At 37.1% G+C, this 16711-nt stretch overlaps 1 protein-coding gene across 12 annotated transcripts in view; it reads right to left on the bottom strand.

The window, feature by feature from the left end:
• cno (adherens junction formation factor afadin) overlaps positions 1-16711 on the bottom strand; it is a 585480-nt gene that overhangs the window by 209138 nt on the left and 359631 nt on the right. For 9 of the 12 annotated variants that reach the window (XM_071673965.1, XM_071673968.1, XM_071673973.1 and 6 more), the window contains 11 exons: positions 16441-16535; positions 15523-15690; positions 13685-13858; positions 12955-13057; positions 12274-12419; positions 11405-11504; positions 11123-11277; positions 9934-10066; positions 7705-7845; positions 6335-6595; positions 1506-1628 (listed from right to left, as the gene is read on the bottom strand). In XM_071673965.1, coding sequence (XP_071530066.1) covers positions 1506-1628; positions 6335-6595; positions 7705-7845; positions 9934-10066; positions 11123-11277; positions 11405-11504; positions 12274-12419; positions 12955-13057; positions 13685-13858; positions 15523-15690; positions 16441-16535 — 1599 coding nt within the window. Of the gene's footprint in view, positions 1-1505; positions 1629-6334; positions 6596-7704; positions 7846-9933; positions 10067-11122; positions 11278-11404; positions 11505-12273; positions 12420-12954; positions 13058-13684; positions 13859-15279; positions 15307-15522; positions 15691-16440; positions 16536-16711 lie in introns of all 12 variants that reach the window. The other 3 variants (XM_071673971.1, XM_071673974.1, XM_071673972.1) reach the window with 2 other exon arrangements.

Genomic DNA, 16711 nt, shown 5'->3' with positions numbered 1-16711 from the left:
CTGTTTTTCTGCTAAATGCATAGCAGAGGTTATTGTTGGGGAATGGAAGCATTTATGCCCTCTCCCTCAAAGATAACTTCTTCCAATCCTGATGATACAGTACTGGTGGCAGAAGTTGGTGTCTGAGTTTGGAAGACTGTGTGAAAGCAGAAAGTTGAGAGTAAATGTGAATAAAAGCAATGTCATTATGTTTAGCAGCACAGAGGGGCAGGTTAATCGGGGTGTGAGGAAGTGGAGTGTTTTAGATATCTGAGACTGAAAATGACAGCAAATGGAGAGAGTCATAAGTTGGGTGATGGAGGTAAAGTTTCTGGGAGCAATGAAGAATACTGGGAAATAGAGGTCATTATCTGGCATGGTAAAATAGGCATGTTCAAACGTACACTGAAATGTATGGACGCGAGACCTGGGCTATAGTGAGAATGTCTGTAAGAGGGCTGATGCATGGAAATCAAATGTATGAGGACAATAAGTTGTGAGAGGTGGTATGATGGAGTAAGTAATAAAAGGGAAAGAGAGATGGGTCGTAACAAGAGTGTGCCTGGTAGAGCTGAAGAGGGTGTGCTGAAACCGTTTTGACTTATGGGGAGAAGGAGATGGAAGGATGGAGAGAAGATATTGAGTGCTTGAGGCCTGAACATGCACAGGATACAGAGTGAATACAGGATACAGAGTGAATTCAAGCAATGTGGTTTACAGGGGAGGGATATGCTGTCAACGGTCTGAACCATGATACATGAAGAAGCAATGGGAAATCATGGAAAGGGTTTTGAAGCCTCGTTGTCATTAGGGGGCTGTGATCTCAGTGCATTACATACGAAAGCTAGAGAGTAGATGTTAGTGAATGAGGCCTTTCTGTGTTCATGGCACTTCCTCACTAATGCAAGAAATGGTGGACAAGTATGAAAAAAATATATATTTACATATATAGTTTCTTTCATATTTGTTTCATGCTTCTTACATTAACAAGGCAGCACTAAGAAAAGGAGAAAAAAAAATTGCTAACATCTAATCTCAAACTGTCTTGTGTAATGCACTAAAACCACAGATCACTATCCACATCCACAACCAGGCCACCCAAGATTTTTCAGTAGTTTACCCCATATGCTTCATATGCTCACTCTGTCCACTGACAGCCTATCACCCAATATACCACATCACTCCAACCCACTCTATCTCATGCATGCCTTTTATTCTTCTGCATGTTGAGATCCTGAGCACTAAAAGTCTTTTTCACTTCATACTTTCACTTCCAATTTGGTCCATCCCTTCTTGTGCCTTCCACTTCTGACTCCCTGTCAATCCCTCCTCATTCATTCCATATGTCCAAAACATTTCTGGACATCCTCTCCAACTTTCTTAACTATAATCTTATTACTGCACCTCTCTCTTTCCCTATTATTACTTAACCAACTATACAGTTTTTGAAAGAAAAAACTGATGAATACCTTTTGAAATAAGATTTTCATTTGTAAATCTTCATACAACCTTGTGTTTTTACATACCTTAGTTGCAACAATGGAGAGCCCCATCCCATTGTTGGATTTGTGTAGCTGGATGACATGGATTTCTGGTTCTCCTCGAGGAATGGACATAGATCGGTTGCTCATCACACTAGGGCTTCGAGGCTAAAATACAGAAAGAACTGCTATTTGACATGAACTTCTTTTATTCTAAATTTACACACAGCACATTATATTCAAAGTATGGAATTCCAATGAGCTTTATCAATAATACTGTCTAACTCTGTGGATGAAAATTTCTAAGTAATTTTGAGAATTATTTGAGTAAGTATGGACTATGCATATTCATCAATGTCAAGCTGTACCAGAGTTAATTAGAATAATTTACTGCTGAAAGCTTTTTTTTACATTGATTCTAAATATCAATATACTTGACTGCCATTTCCCATGTTAGCGACATTATGCAACAAAGCAGATGAAGAAAGACCCATCCACTCATATACAAACATATATGCATACATGCACATACACATACATAAACATACTTATACATATATACATACCATTCATATATACACATGTACATATTCATACTTGCTCACCATCCATTTCTTGGCACCAACCTGCACCAAAGGAAACAACCCCTGCATCAATGAGGCCACATCCGCTCACACTCATTCTCTAGCTGTCATGTGTAATGCACCAAACCCACAGTCCCCTATCCACATCCAGGCCTTCCAGACCATTCCATGGTTTACCCTGGATGTTTCACACTCCCTGGTTCAGTCCATTAACGGCATGTTGACCCCAGTATACTACATCATTCCAATTCACTCTATTCCGTGCACACCTTCCACCCTCCTGCATGTTCAAGCTCCAATCACTCAAAATCTTTTTCACTCAATCCTTCCACAACCAATTTGGGCTCCTGCTTCTTGTTCCCTCCACCTAATATAAACAATATACATATATCACCTTCAGTAAAGACTGCTAAGATTTTATCAACCCGTAACTAAAACTTTCAACAACATGACCGCAATATCCACTACTTTATCCAAACAAATCCTACTTTGCACAGTATTCCAAAAGACAGCTAGAATCTACTCTTACAATGTCCTGCAAACGGGAAGGCATGTGGGAAGTAATATGCCCTATCTATGGCTTAGGAAAGCTTGTTATGGGTTTTGAATCTCATCTATTTCTTAAACTAATAACTAATAAAATAAAGGTGACCTATTTTGTGGAGGAAAACTTTATGCTCAAGCATGTTTAATCCAATTCACTAAGATAATTTCTCCAAAACTGCAAAATGTTACTATTATGGAACTATTTATACCTGCATGGGGTATGATTCATCATTATTCACTTCAGCAGACACCAGTTCATTTACAGATCTGGCAAAAGGAATCTACAATGTCTGATTCCTGTTTACAACTCTTCAAATATATTATGAACCTGTTGTTTTTAAGAATTCCATATAAAGTTTAATAAAAACATCTAAACACATCTTCCTTATCGCTGTGTAAGACACTAGTTGCATCTGACATGGGACTTGAGACATCATTGTTCTGTTTACAAAGCCATACACATGCAAATAGCAAAACCAATTTCATAAACATGGATTCATTTCTTAGGTGCATCTTCAGTTTCAATAATGAAATAATGACTGTGATGAGTTGCCTACAATGACATGCAGGGAATATGTGGTTAGAATTCGTTCTTCCCATCCTACGGATCCTGCCCCCTTTAATTGACTTCTACAACAAGCAGGTACACATGGGAAGTATTCTTTCTCGTGACCCCAAAAGAAGTGGCGAAAATAATGTGTAAGATGGAATGTGGTAAGGTTTTTGAAGTTAGCAGTACAGCAGTTGAATTCCTTATGGAAGGGAGTGACTGTTATTGACTGTTTAGTAAGGATTTTTAATGAATGTAGGAGGTGCCTGAGGATTGGCAGAAAACATGTATAATGTCAGTGAATGAAGGCATTGGTGGTGGTGGTGGAGAGAGAGAGAGAGAGAGAGAGAGAGAGAGAGGTGAGTCTTGAATTACAGAAATAATAGTCTGTGGAGTGTACTTGGTACATTGTATGAAACATTGATGACTGAGAGGGTGGTGGCATGCACATAGCATCAGAATGTGCTGTCTCAGGAGTGGTAAAGGATGCGAGGATAGATGTATGAAAAATGTGTGCATGAAATACTTAAAGCATATGATAGGATTAACAGAGATGCCTTTTGAAAGGTGTTCCGAATATATGGCATGGGAGGAGAGCTATCTGAACTAGAGAAGTTTCTATCAAGAGTTTAATGCATGTGTTCAAGTAGGTAGGAAGAGGATGAGTGGTTCCTGGTGAAGGTGGGTCTACAGCAAGGGTGTGTAATGTCACCATGGCTATTTAATTTGATTATGAATGGGGAGGTAAGGGAAGTAAAGGCAAGGATCTTGAGAAGGGCAGGTACGAAGTCAGTTAGGGAAGGGGGCCTGGAAGGTGAGTCAGTTGTTTGCTGATGACACAGAGCTAATGGCAGATTTGAGTGCAAAACTGCAGAAGTCTGTGTCTGAGTTTGGGAGAATGTGTGAAAGGAGAGAGATGAGAGTAAAGGTGAATAAAAGCAAGGTTATTGGGTCTAACAGTGCAAAGAGATAGCTCTTAGCTGGGAGAGGCATTTTGTAGACCTGGGAGCAGATATGGCAGCAAATGGAACCCTGGAAGCTTAGGTGGGGGGGGGAAGGTCTTGGGACCCATGAGTGATGTATAGAAGAGATGTCACTACCTGAGAGGAAAGACAGGTATGTCTGAAGGTTCAAACAGTGTTCTATGGATGTGAGGCATGGGATACACATGAAAATGTACAGAAGAGGGTGAATGTGTTGAAAATGAAATGTTTGAGAACAGTAAGTGGAAAGAAAAAAGCTGATTGAGTAAATAATGACATGGTGAGAAAGAAGTGTGGTAATAAGAAAAGCATGGTTGAAAGAGCTGAACAGGGTGGGCAGAAATGGTTTAGACATATGAAAAGAATAAGTAAGGAGGGGTTGACAAAGAACATATAAAAAATACACAGGAGCTGAGCATACTATGGTTCAGGTGCATTACACATGACAGCTTGAAAATGGATGTGCACAAATGAGGCCATTTAATCATCTGTTCCTATTGCTACCTTGCTAATGCAGCAAACAAGTTTATCTAAATGAAATATATATGTATATTTTCCATGCATATTCACAATTTCCTATGTTAGCGAGGTAGTCAAGAACAAATGACTTAGCCTTGGATGGAAAAAAAAATCCTTACTTGGTCCCCTTTTTTGTTCCTTCTTTTGGAAAAGCAAAACAGAAGGGGAGGATTTCCAGCCCATTGCTCCCACCCCTTTCAGTTGCCTTTTACAAAATGCTGGGAATATGTGTTAAGTATTCTTTCTCACCTATCCCCAGGGATAAACTCTTCTTATTTCATATAAATATTGGTGTTACTGAATTCTGCTTGCTTAAAGTACAGTCTTGTCAAAGAACTTCTCACTCCAAAGGAGTCCACATTTCCCTGTTACTGGAAATAGTGCATCATTGAGCTGGAGTAGCCTCTGAAAAGAGGTCATGGGTAACACCAGGACTCTTTCATGGAAAGGGGGTCTTGGGGTAATTATGGATAAATAAACATGCTCAAAGGTTATTTAGCATATTACCCATGGGGACAGGGGAAAGTGTGCTGCCTACACATCTGCATGTCATAGAAGGCAACTGGGGGGACAGAAGCAGGGAGCTGAAAGTCCTATCATCCTGTAATACGTTCCAAAGAAAAGAAGTATGAAAGAAAAGAAGGAAGTATGTAGATACTATTTTGGCCAAAGTTCTCATGAACTGTCCCCATCCCCAAGCTTAGGACCCATGGTAAATGTATAGCTGCTGCTTCCTACAGTTTTTGTGTGGAGACCAGCCACTCAAAGACTGGTTATTATGATGCCTCCTTCTTCCCTCAAACAGATAAGCTGTGGTATTCTTGTCCATATTTTGATTTCTCCTCTTTACATAACATTTCTTCCTTTGAGAGTGAGAGCTACAACACTTGCAGAAACAATACTCTCTCCTAACTATGGCTGGCACTCACCACTCTCAGCAAGATGAACACATCTACCTTTATTTGATATTTACCACAATACATGATTTCAGGAGAATCTTTGTCATCGTTTAAACATTCACCATAAGGTACTTTGTGCACTGCAGAACTCATAATGGCAGCAGAAGCTACTCATTGGATGGAGGTTATGTTTATGCTACAACTACATGCAATTTGTAATATGAATATTTGAGTTTGGGAGTTATCTGAAATGTGGATAAACAAAGCTCAACTGTATGTAAAGAATTCTATAATCTATATATATATGTATAAAAAAATTTCACCTTTTTGATGATGTATCTGGATAAAAAGATGGTTTTTGCCAACAACAGTTGAATGCCCAAGATTCACAATCATACAACACTGTTCAGACTACTATAACTTCAAACATCCTAATCTTTGCCCAAACATTGACATCGACCTCTCCTTTTCCATGCTCCTTAATGCATGCACTCTTCCAACCAATCACTCACTTCAACCCCCATGGATCTATCCAATGCTACATCATATTCCAATACCTAAAGCACTCCATTTCCTTCAGGTCCTCCCAATTCAAACTATCCTGTCTTATTCTCCCAGTGCAACTAATTTCTATATATTTGCTCACATTTACTCTCAAGTTCCTCTTTTCATACACTCTCCCAGACTCTGTCAACAGCATCTGGAGATTCTTTCTGGAGTTTGCCACCAGACCTTTGTCATCTGCAAAAAGTAAATGATTAACCTCTCATAATATACGTAGGTATATCCTTACCCCTGGTGGTGGCCTCATATCTTGCTCATGCATATATATGGTCCAGTAACCAGAGGATGATGGCTGTGGATTCATACTACACAGTCCTGCATGCTGGAGAGGATTTAAGAATTCAGCCAGTCCTGAGGGCACACCACGCACTATATCACAAGAATATCCATCCTCTGGTAGAAGGAAGGGCAATTGTAAATCAATTTCTTCTTCTAAGCGTACTTCTCTACCATCCTCTCGAGCAAGGCCATCTGCTGTGCTTTCTGCGACCTATAAAAAATACATGCATCATAAATTCTTGCTTCCTTTTTTTGAAAAAGATTAATGTAAAGTGAGGGACTCTCTTAAAGTGCTCCACATATTTCAATTCATACATATCTTTAAAAGGGAAAATAAATTCAACAAAAATCTTTCAATTTGTTTTTCTATCTACTCTGAACTTTTTCCATATCCTACTTACCATATACTCATAATGCATAAAACTCTAATCAATCTCTGTGTATTCATAATATCCATCAGTCTAAAGCACATTTAGAGCACATACTCTTTTCTGTTCCAATCATTATTAACTTCTTTTATCTTATTATGTCAAATTTAACCTAAAGTATCACCATTTCTATCAAGCAGAACTCATCTTCTTAACTCTTCTGAATGGTCTTTAATGAATTTTACGTAAGCAACTATATCAATCAAAACAGAAACAAAACATCAATTATGTAGGTCCAGACCAAGTAAGATGCAATCATACAAAAAAAGAGCTTACAGCTCTAAATACCAAATGATGGTGACAGGCTGTTACCATATCAAATGCAATAACTTGATGATTCTCGCCATCAGAAGAATTAAATTTGGCTCATCATGTCAGGATACATGAGGATAGTTGCCATGGTGTATGATTAAATTAGTTAACTTTATATACAGTAATAAAGTACATAATGTAGAGGAAGTAATTATATGGGGAAGTTGCTGAGTGGAGACTTTTGGTTTTACCTTCCAAATCAAACTAATTGGCAGAATGAAAAAGAAGCACTTATACTCCACTGGAAGTTTTAAAAATTTAGAACTGCGCCTGAATTACCCCTTGTAAGAAGTTAAAGATACATAAAGGCATATAACTACTTATCATATATAACACAAGTTTCAAAACTTAACAGCTGATTAGACACATTCAACATAATCATTGTTACCTACTAACTACACGCAATTGTAGTCACAAATAAAACCTTCCAACTAAAATTTTAGGAGTATACACAAACTGCAGTTACGAATGAAACCTTCTAACTCAACTTTTAGGAGTAGAGTTCAGAAAATTGCCTCAGAATCTTCCCCCTTAAAAATAAAAGCATACAGTAAACTGAAATATCTCATTCCTAACTTACAGCAACAACATTATCGATAAGGTCTTGAGGTATTTTGGGTTCATCCGGCATGGGCTGGTATTTCTCTAAAAGAGCTCGAAGCTGAAGAGAATTAAGCTTGAAACAGGTGGAAGAAATGGTAGCGATATCATCTGGAGCAGACTGTAAAATGAAAAACATATCATAATAAACATGTGTATTCTTTTAATAAATAATGAAAACAATACAGTAACAGAATTAGAAATCTGTTCTGCAATGTAAGTAATAAGCTCATTTACTATTATAATAAAATTCATTTACATGTCAGTTCACTATAAAAGATGGAGATGAGTTATTTCAAATATATCAAGGCTAACACAAAGCAGTTATTAAAGCAAAAGAAAAAAAAATCTAAAAAAAAAATTATGTTTATTAAGCTGCTCTCATCATACATATTAATACAGGTAAAGGAAAATATCTGTAGTACCTCATGTCTTTCTTCACCCACCCCTGCCACAGACCCACTTTCACCTACAACCATTCAACCTTCTTTCTTCCCACTTGCATACATGCCCTACTAAGCTCTAGGTAAGAAACTCCTCACAGTTTCTAAAGCTTTCTTCCCATCCTATATATTCCCAACTCCCTGTGCAAAGCATTTGCCTGGTTCTATCCCTTGCATACCTCACACCTTTATCCAGGCCAGGCCCTGAACCTTCACAGTGTCTTTCACTCCATCCTTCACTCTCCCCCTTGGTTTCCCCATTTTTCTTTATTTGCTCCTTTTCTGACATGTTTATCTGCTTAGTCATCCTTTCCTTACTTCTCCTTTCCATATATCTAAACAATTTTAGCATACCCTCTTCAGCTCTCTCTTACTTTATCATTTCTTATTCGATCAAACCTCCTCACACCACATACCGTCCTTAAACATTCATTTCCAACACATCCATCTTCTTTATGTTTTTGTCTATGGCACATGCCTCACATCAGGAGAGCACTTACAGGACTACAATTCAATCATACATACTCATATTAGCCCTCTCATTTCACTCATTCTTCCATGCACCCATGACATTTGCCCCCTAACCAATCCCCTGATTTAATCATACATCAATAACTGCCAGATCCACGCTCAGGTATCTAAAACACTGCACGTCCTCTATGTTCTCTCTATTCAAACTCACACTCCAAGTATCCTGTCTCCCTTTAGTATTAAACCAAATAAACTTCCTCTAATTCACACTTACTCTAAACTCTCTTCCTTCACACACTTTCCCAAACTCAGGCATGAACTTTAGCAGTTTCGTGCTAGAATCTGCCATTACTGCTGTGTTTTGAGCAAACAAACAACCAACCCACCTCCAAGCCCCTCACCCCCAACAGACTATGCACATCTGCTCCTCTCCAAGACCCTTATATTCACCTCCTTCACCATCCTGTCCATTAACAAATGAACAGCCATGCTGACATTACACATCCCTGATGCAGACCCACCCTCATCTAGAATCACTCACTTTCTCTCTCTTCCATCTCGCACACATGCTTTATCTCTTGGTAAAAACTCTTCAATCCTTCTTAACAGCTTTCCCCCTACACTATATATTTGCACACCTTCTACAATGAATCTATAAACCCTATCATTGTGCACTTTCTCCAGATCCATAAATGCCAGAAACAAGCCTGTGCGTTTCTACAAGTATTTCTTGTACACATTCTTCAAAGCTAACACCTGATTCCCACATCCTCTACCACTCCTGATGCCACATTCTTCCTCTCCAACCCTATACTCTGTGCATACCAATACCCTCTCAATCATCATTCTTCCATACATCTTACCAGATACATATAATAAACTTGTACCTATATAATGTGAATAATCACCCATGTCCCCCTTGCTTTTATGCAATAGCACTATACAGACATTCTGCCAATCTTCAGGCACCCCATCACGAGACAAATATACACTGAAAATCCTAATGAACCAATCAATAATGCAATCAGCCCCTCTTTTCAGGAAATCAACTGCAATCCCATCTACTCTAAACATATTAGGTTTAAGAGTGAGCTAGTACTAATATACCTTAGACATATGCAGGCAGATATATATCTAAAATGTGAAATATTTCACAGAACTTTTATTTGTGGAAAAACTTGCCTAAAAAAAAGATGAAAATGAAAATGAAAATTATGATAAGAGTTCTAACTTTCAATGATCTTTCTGTATCATTCATTACAAAAAAGATTAAATGATAATTTTCATACCCATACCTTTTGTGAGTGTAATAGCATAGCTGCCTGTGAGAGTCTGGCTAAGTGACAGTCAGCTGCTAACTCCAAACCCTGCTTCTCAGCCCAGAGCTCAATTCGTGCTAAGCGACGTTTTAGTCTTACACCCCACACTCTGTAATGGATTAATAATGTTGTCTATACAGTTATAACAGCAAATCTAAGAGAACGCAAAATCTTTTCAGGTTTCCAATCAATAACATGGAAATAAACAACAAATTCCTAAACTTACTTATATGCATAACTAAGTAAAGCTTTAATGTTGGATATAGTACTCTATGATAATCTGGAATTTGAAAATATAACTCTTGGAGCTCTACTTGGGAAAGTTACTTTGCACTGATTGTTATAAAACACATGAGAAAATAAATAAGAATCCCATAGACAGAAGGAGGCAATAATGCTCCATTAATGCTGGATATAGTACCCTGATTATCTGGGATTTGAAAATAACTCTGGAGTTCGTCTTGGAAACTTATTTGGCGTTGCTTGTAATAAAATACATCTAGAGGCAGAAATTTATATTACAAAATAATTAAGAATCCCACAGACAGAAGATACATAGGTGATGAGCTTAGCATCTTTAGAAACAAAGATAGGGAGACCAAATTCCATAATAAAAAGTTCAGAAGTGTTTGAATAGACCTTGTGAAATCTATAATTAAGAAGCAGTAAAGTGGGTTTTAACAGTGCAGGAAGGAGGGGGAAGGCCAATTAAGAAGACTAGTTGAACCTATGATATCAGCAGAGAAAAGACAATAAATATCATGTGGAAAAATACAGATGGCACAACAGTCAGCTTCTGAAAGATACATAAAAACAGGAAATACATATAGTGAAATGAAAAAGAAGAAACACCTTACTATGAAACAATCAGAAAACAAATCAAATAGTCATCAAAGACTTTCATAAATCTATAAGAAACAAAATATCACATACCACACATCAATCAAATCTCTGGACTAAAGAAACCAAACAAAATAGTTAATGACAACAATGATACCAGAAACTGACAGAGAAAGCCCATCTTCCCTCTCATACATTCTCTAGCTGTCATGTGCAATGCATATAATGCATATGATGCCACCTCCCTAATAGGGGAAATGGCAAATAATTATAAAAAAATTCATGATATTTTCTCATAATAAATGACATAAACTGAAAGCCTCACCTGGTGCAATAATTGGGGTGGGAATCAGCCACAATACGGTTGAACACCCACATGTTGATGAAATGGAAGAGCTGAGAAAATAGCTGGATGGTCAGAGCTGCATTCACACGACATCGTCGGAGCAAAGCCATTGTATTTGTTAAGATGGACAGTACCTGCCAAATGAGATCATCAATACCCAGTCTAAAGACATGAAATCTTAATGCCATATCAAATTCATTATCATTTATCATTGGTAATGGAATAAAACCATCTAAAGAGGCTTTTTGGTACATAACTCACATGTGCGGTGGAACCTTCTTCTTCATTTACATCATCCCTGTCCTCTAAGAACATTGGCAGTGATGTAGACAACTCTGCCTGCATACAATCTACCAAACTTCTATAGAGGGGATGAAAAGAAAAACAATCAGAATATATGAAGCAGAGATGCTATGATTTGTAATTTGACTTAAACTACAATGGTTTCCTTACTTATATTCTGAAGAATGGGTTGAACCAATAAATCTTTAATCTAATCTACTTAATGTGATACATCTCTTCTTCCATCTGTATGGGAAGGATCTACAGTATAAAACTTCATAAGTCATTCATACTTATCCCCCAAGATTTACACTAGTCCAGAACGGTAAAGTGAACACCATTTTTTCCAAGAAGCTTTATACTTCTTCAGTCTGTTCATAAAATTTATCAAGTGACAATTTCATCTCCATTTATACTTTTATTCCTGAAGAAAATAATCAGAAAATATGGATGTAAAAAGCTTGGTGGAAAAAAAGGTAAATGCAAAGTGTGATGACAAGTTGAAAATAAAGCATGATAGAAAAGAAATGGGTAACGTTTTCTACACTTTCTATAAAAGTTGTTCCAAACGCAGTTTATGGTAAAATTACGTCCAGAAACTCAAGCAATTATTTGAACACCATTCCTGAGAATTCTATGTTATAACCTGCCATCTTCAACCATTTACAAATAAAGTTTTCTTCTTCAGTCTACAATCATTCATCTTTGCATTCCATATCTAATATAACACCCCCTCTTTAAATTCTAAATGCTCAAAGCTTAGTTTTCTTCATTCATGAGTAAAAAATAATTCAATATTGTGGTGAAAATAAACTGGTCTTTACAGGTAAAGTATATTTTTCACTTACCTGAAGGCAACTTGTACAGCTTCTGCTAGGATATCCTGAGCATCAAGCGAATATCCACAAACATGTCGGTCTTGTTTCAAAAAGTGGAGTAGTTCTGATGCATTAGCCATCCAGAAAGCAAGAGATGTTGGATCTCCATGACGAGACTGAAGAGTGAGTATAAAATTATATTCATTAAATAATCAAATGTTCTTTTCCCTATTTCACAACTGGAGCAACATAGGCAGAATCTTCAAAGCACTTCGGTTACTCTCTACATAACTTCAAGCACTGACTTTATCACAAACAATGAACAACTGCTGAAGAATTCTTCGTTTTGGTAATTGCATATATGCATGAAAATATAAATACATAAACAGAATGAGGACTATCATACAAGATGAAGCATAAAGATGGGAACACAGAAAGACATGAAAAGACAACCACAAAAATTAGCAGAGAACTGGAAAACCAAATCTCTTAAGGGATAATGTATTGCCTGAAAATACATGACAGGTAGCTTAATGATGCTGCTATGGGATTATGGTTAAGGAACAGAAACATCAATGTAAGAAACCCAGAAAGTTAACCATCAAAGCAATGATAATTAACGTAATGGCTACCATTATGAACAGTGACCTTTCTGTAATTTGTTTAAATGTATCCAAGGTGAAAAAGAGCAAAATAATCCACCATACTTACATGTATGACATTTTGTACCATCGCTGCAACCTTAGTGAGCATTTCTGTTAGTCTGTGAGCACGTTCTGTGGGACTAAGGTCCGGACGATAGTGTGTTGAAGCTCTGTATATGAAAATATTTAAGGGTATTAATTTTCTTTAATACTCAAAAACTATAAATAACAAATTCTAAAACAAAACTGAAATGATAGTTTTGACTCTAAAAAAAGGTATTTTAGGTTAAATGGGCTCTTTTTCTCATAAATGGGAATGTTGTTACAAGTTTTCCACTAAACTAAAGAATACGGAACCCCTATACCAACTATTGGTCATTTGAAAAAGAGAATTGCCATTCTAGCAAATACTGGGGTAATGTGGTTTACAGGAGGTGATGGGGTGCCATTGGGTTGAACATGATCATATATTATGGTCAGGTCTGCATGGATTTGGTGTACTATACACAACAGCTAGAGAATGGATGTAAGCAAACAATGCTGTTTTTTGCTTGTTCCTGGCACTATTATGCAGGAAACAGCAACATGGTATGAAAAAATCTATAATCATAAGGACAGTATTAGCATTTTTTAGCACTTTTAAACCTCAGTGCACAGTACATAAATGGCATTCTAATCCTTATAAATGCAAGTGAGAAATTACCCACACCCTTATCAAAAAACTACTCACTCTCTAAAGTCTAAGCTAAGACAGTATTTCAATTGTGTAATATCCTAGGAAGGCTCTGAACACTAACCTAAATCTTGCAGCCATGTACAGTGTATATGTTGGGGCAAGTTTGAACTGTACATCTGTAGGGTCAAGGTCAGTTGTAATAGCATGAAGGAATGCATCTTCACTCTCCTCTCGAAATTCTAGCACCGCAGGAAGGATGGGGTCTCGTGCAGGAGGATATCGTTCATAGTTGCCCCTGAGGGAGAGAATCAGTCACGACTATAATCAACACACAGAGTCATTCCTGTACAATACTTAAAGTCCTACAAATCTCTAATAATATTTCATATCATCACATATCAAGAACTAAAAAATTCACAAATTCACTATCAAGAATAAAATAACCAATATCATATTATTCAAAATAGTGCTAAGTCAGATGAGCTTCAAAACAAGCTCTTATATGTGTATATCAGTTTACTATATCTTGTATGTGTGATTACTATTTGTGAATGCCTATTTGTACATTACACATGAACTAAGGGATCTGACCTACAGAAAATAGCAGCCCTAGACTTATCAATATACGATGGTAGAAGGTGAGGAGATAAATTACTCTAAATTTTCTATTCATCTATTACAGTCATCTTACATTCATTATCTATTCCTTTCACTTTCCTCCCACCCATACACAGTCACATCTTGTCAAGCAACAGCATATTTATGCTCTCTTCTAAGGCCAGTTGTTCCTTTTGTGGACAGTTGTAAGGAATGGATTCCCTAGCCCCAGCCCCATAAGCTAATGAAAGAAGCAGCAGTGAGACTGATGATGAAAATAAAAGCAAATCTTTGAAATGCGGGGAACCTTTCAACTACACCACACAATAAAAAAGTAAGAGTAAGGTCAAGAATGCTTTAGATGACCCAAATGATGGAATGTTTCAGAGATCAATTATTTTGATGAGAGATTCCTCATATCCAGACCTTTTCTGGTCTCATATGCATTTAGCATTTGATCCTATGAAAAATGTTTACCCATTTGGGTATTGATGCATGATGCACATGAAGTACCATATACAATGGGCCTTACTGCCTTTTAATGGCTTACCTGCACATGCCAGGCTGAAAAACCTAAAGGTGAACACTCAAATAATATGATGAAATTCCTTGTCAAAACATTTTCTAATTTTCTGGTTTTCTTATGCATTTGGCATATAATCATATGATAAAATTTGATCCTTCTTTGGTTTTCATACATATCAGGTATATGTATATATTGAAAGTAATAAGCCTTTGTATCTATAGGAGACTTGTCTGTATATGGCAGGCCAAATGACCCAAAAACCAAATAATTCTGAAACCTTGCATGGTTAGGTCTCAAGCATATCAGAATTAGGAGCATTAATCTATACTTCAATAGCATCAGAATACTGAGACAGAGAAACCAAAGTGATGAGGAAGTGAATGTAGTAACAAATGTGAAATAAATACCTGTGTGACAGATGTGAGAGGCAATGGTATGGAATTTCATGACTAAATCTACTCTTCTGTTACAAACAAATAGTTTATCACAAATAGTAATTACACAGACGTACAACGCAGCAAAAATTATTCTATATAAATAAACTTCTTACAGAGTTTAGTGACAATGGTACACCATTGAGGGTGGTAACTTACATAGCATGACGTCTGATGGTCCGAGCGCTGCATGAGAATTAGAACAAAGATCATGCAACAACATTATCATTCATGCATTTCATAAGATTTCACTAGCAGATGTTGTCCCATATACCTTACATCCTATACTGCAGACTCATATGTTCTGTGTTTAAATGATTACTACAGTACAGAATTTTACAGCCATCTGCCACTCTGAAACATTTTCTGTAAATCCCCAGTACTACTCTAATTATTTCTTACCTGCCTTCAAAGCTTTGATCAATCCTGTTGGGACGTTCCTGAGCAGATGACTTAGAGTTGCGTGACCCAGCTTGAGAGCCTGTGTGTGACCCTGCATGCGACACGGTGTCCCCCCCAGCCTCTTGCTTGTCCCCAGGTCCCCCTGTAGCAGCCTTCTCCTGCCCAGACCTGTCAACCCCAGGGATGCTACATGCTACGTGCTACACACAACATGCTGGCCACTAAATTGGGTAAAGTGTGGTGGACGTACATATACCAGTTTCACCAAGGACAATATACTAGCAGAGGACAAAGTTGCATGCTACACAGTTAACATTATTATGAATAAGATTAAACTGTTATAAACATCTTGATATTAATTCTTATTGAAGAAAATTACAATATAAAATTTGACATTAATAACTGAGGTGTTAAAGCACCTTTACTCAAAAGGTGGTGCATAAATATCCAAATTTGTTACCAAAGACTGTCAACTAGGTTCTCGAAGTATTTATATACAAAACATTATGTTGAATAGCGAGTTTGTCAAGGGGTTGATTAAAGTCTGTATATCTTTAAAAAATCATGCCAGAAATTTACAACCATCCTGAACCAATAAGTGCAGGTGCTACATAACATAGGTTACAAGATTAGAATTCACACCTCCTAGCACATTAACTCCCATTATTCATTTCTATATGACAGATTTTGTAAAATGTTAACCAGTTCTTACAATTTCTTTTGTGTTGTCAAGAATGAACTATAATGATCTGTAATCTCCAAAGTCAGTCACTGAATCTGCAACAGGATTTGGCAGTGTAGCTACAAAAATGTAATGTCAAAATGACTTATATCAAACTGCCTGGACTGACTAATGGTTAACAATCTACAGAATTTGCCTTAATTCAAAACCATCAAACTTTAATACGAAGCTCATACCTATCTATGAGGTGGTGCTGACGCATTCGATCATCCTGCTGTGGATCAATAAATCGGAAGTTGTGTATTCGGCCAAATCGTACAATGCATCCATGCTGAAAAGTGATGGAAGTCAAATCATCACCATTATACACCTTATGATTACTGAACTTTTCTGAAATATTTTAAGGAAAAAAAAAGCTTCCTTAGACTAAGGTGAGTCATACCATACCATAACTATACCCTTAACTATTATACCATTAAAAGAATGCCGTGATAAATGGAGCAATTC

Source organism: Panulirus ornatus, chromosome 19, assembly GCF_036320965.1.
Source record: "Panulirus ornatus isolate Po-2019 chromosome 19, ASM3632096v1, whole genome shotgun sequence".
NCBI classification, from domain to species: Eukaryota; Metazoa; Arthropoda; class Malacostraca; order Decapoda; family Palinuridae; genus Panulirus; species Panulirus ornatus.
The sequence above is the reverse complement of the archived record's forward strand: the minus strand, read 5'-3'. Positions and strand labels throughout refer to the sequence as shown.